A 1,092-nucleotide genomic window follows, 5' to 3' on the forward strand; every position below is an offset into this window, starting at 1 on the left:
ATTAAGGTATTTCACACAGTATACAGGCAGGAGTGTGTGCCTGTTTCTGTGTATTCTCTTGCATGTATATGTGTTCATGCATGTAGGGTGTGTAGGCTTATGTGTGCATGCCTGTGTGTGTATGAATGTGTATATGTGAGTGTGTGTTTGTGACAGAGAGGGAGAGAGAGAGGGGGAGAGAGAGAGAGAGAGAGAGAGAGAGAGGGAGAGAGGGAGAGAGGGAGAGAGAGAGAGAGAGAGAAAGAGAGAGAGAGAAATGAGTGTGCCTGATTAAAATTGTGAGGCTTGAAAGAGTAGAACTATGTGCCCATGTTACAAGGGATGCTGGGAGCATATACCACAACCATACATCCTCAGAAAAAACTGATGGGCTCTGTTTTCATTTGGTCTCTCTTAGGTGACAGACCACCATGACTGCTCAGAATGGCTCTGTAGCTAAGAGACAAGGTGTCACAGCCTAAAGAACCATTACAAGGGGATGCTAGGAGACTAATGGGGACAAAGTCAACTCATGGTTGCCTAGCTGTAATGAGAATGTAGAGCTCATTCACCAAGAGTGATTCGTTGCTCTAGGTACCTATGGTCTGATGTATCTCTAGGTTGTCTGGACGCTGACCACCACTGTGTCCAGGAATGCAGGGGTACTTCATGCTCCTCCAACACTAGCTCTTTTGTTCCTTTTCACACAGAGAAGAAGAGCTTTCAGGAATCCTGTATCAGTGACCTGCTGGAGCTGCACCTGGACTTGGAGCAAAGCAGCAGGAACTCCCTGGACAATGAGGACAATAAGAGCAGCAGACAACATCTCTTCCACTACCTCTCGCTCTGCTCCAAAGGTGAGGCAGCTCCCACACAGCGGGCATCAAGCAGAACTCCCAGCAGGGAGAGTGTGAGATGTCTGTGGATGAACCTACATGGACTTGAGCTTCTGTGGGAAGACATCTAGTGGTTCCTGGAGCAGCTGCAGCAGGCAGGACACATGGAACTGTAGTGGAGGTGAGCTATAGGACCAGGTAACAAACTGCTAATCTGAATTCCTGGGCACAGGCTAGGATGGTCACTCAGGGCTACACTGAAAGTCACTCATGGACA

The 1,092-nt window shown here is 48.4% G+C and overlaps 1 protein-coding gene across 1 annotated transcript in view; it reads left to right on the forward strand.

Moving 5' to 3' along the window:
- Frmd1 (FERM domain containing 1) overlaps positions 1–1,007 on the forward strand; it is a 3,156-nt gene extending 2,149 nt beyond the window's left edge. The window contains exon 2 of the mRNA XM_031351753.1: positions 690–1,007. Within this exon, the coding sequence (XP_031207613.1) occupies positions 690–946 (257 nt within the window). The 3' untranslated portion in view covers positions 947–1,007. The remainder of the gene's footprint in view (positions 1–689) is intronic.
- The last annotated feature ends 85 nt before the right edge of the window (positions 1,008–1,092 follow it).

Source organism: Mastomys coucha, unplaced genomic scaffold (genome assembly GCF_008632895.1).
Source record: "Mastomys coucha isolate ucsf_1 unplaced genomic scaffold, UCSF_Mcou_1 pScaffold5, whole genome shotgun sequence".
NCBI classification, from domain to species: domain Eukaryota; kingdom Metazoa; phylum Chordata; class Mammalia; order Rodentia; family Muridae; genus Mastomys; species Mastomys coucha.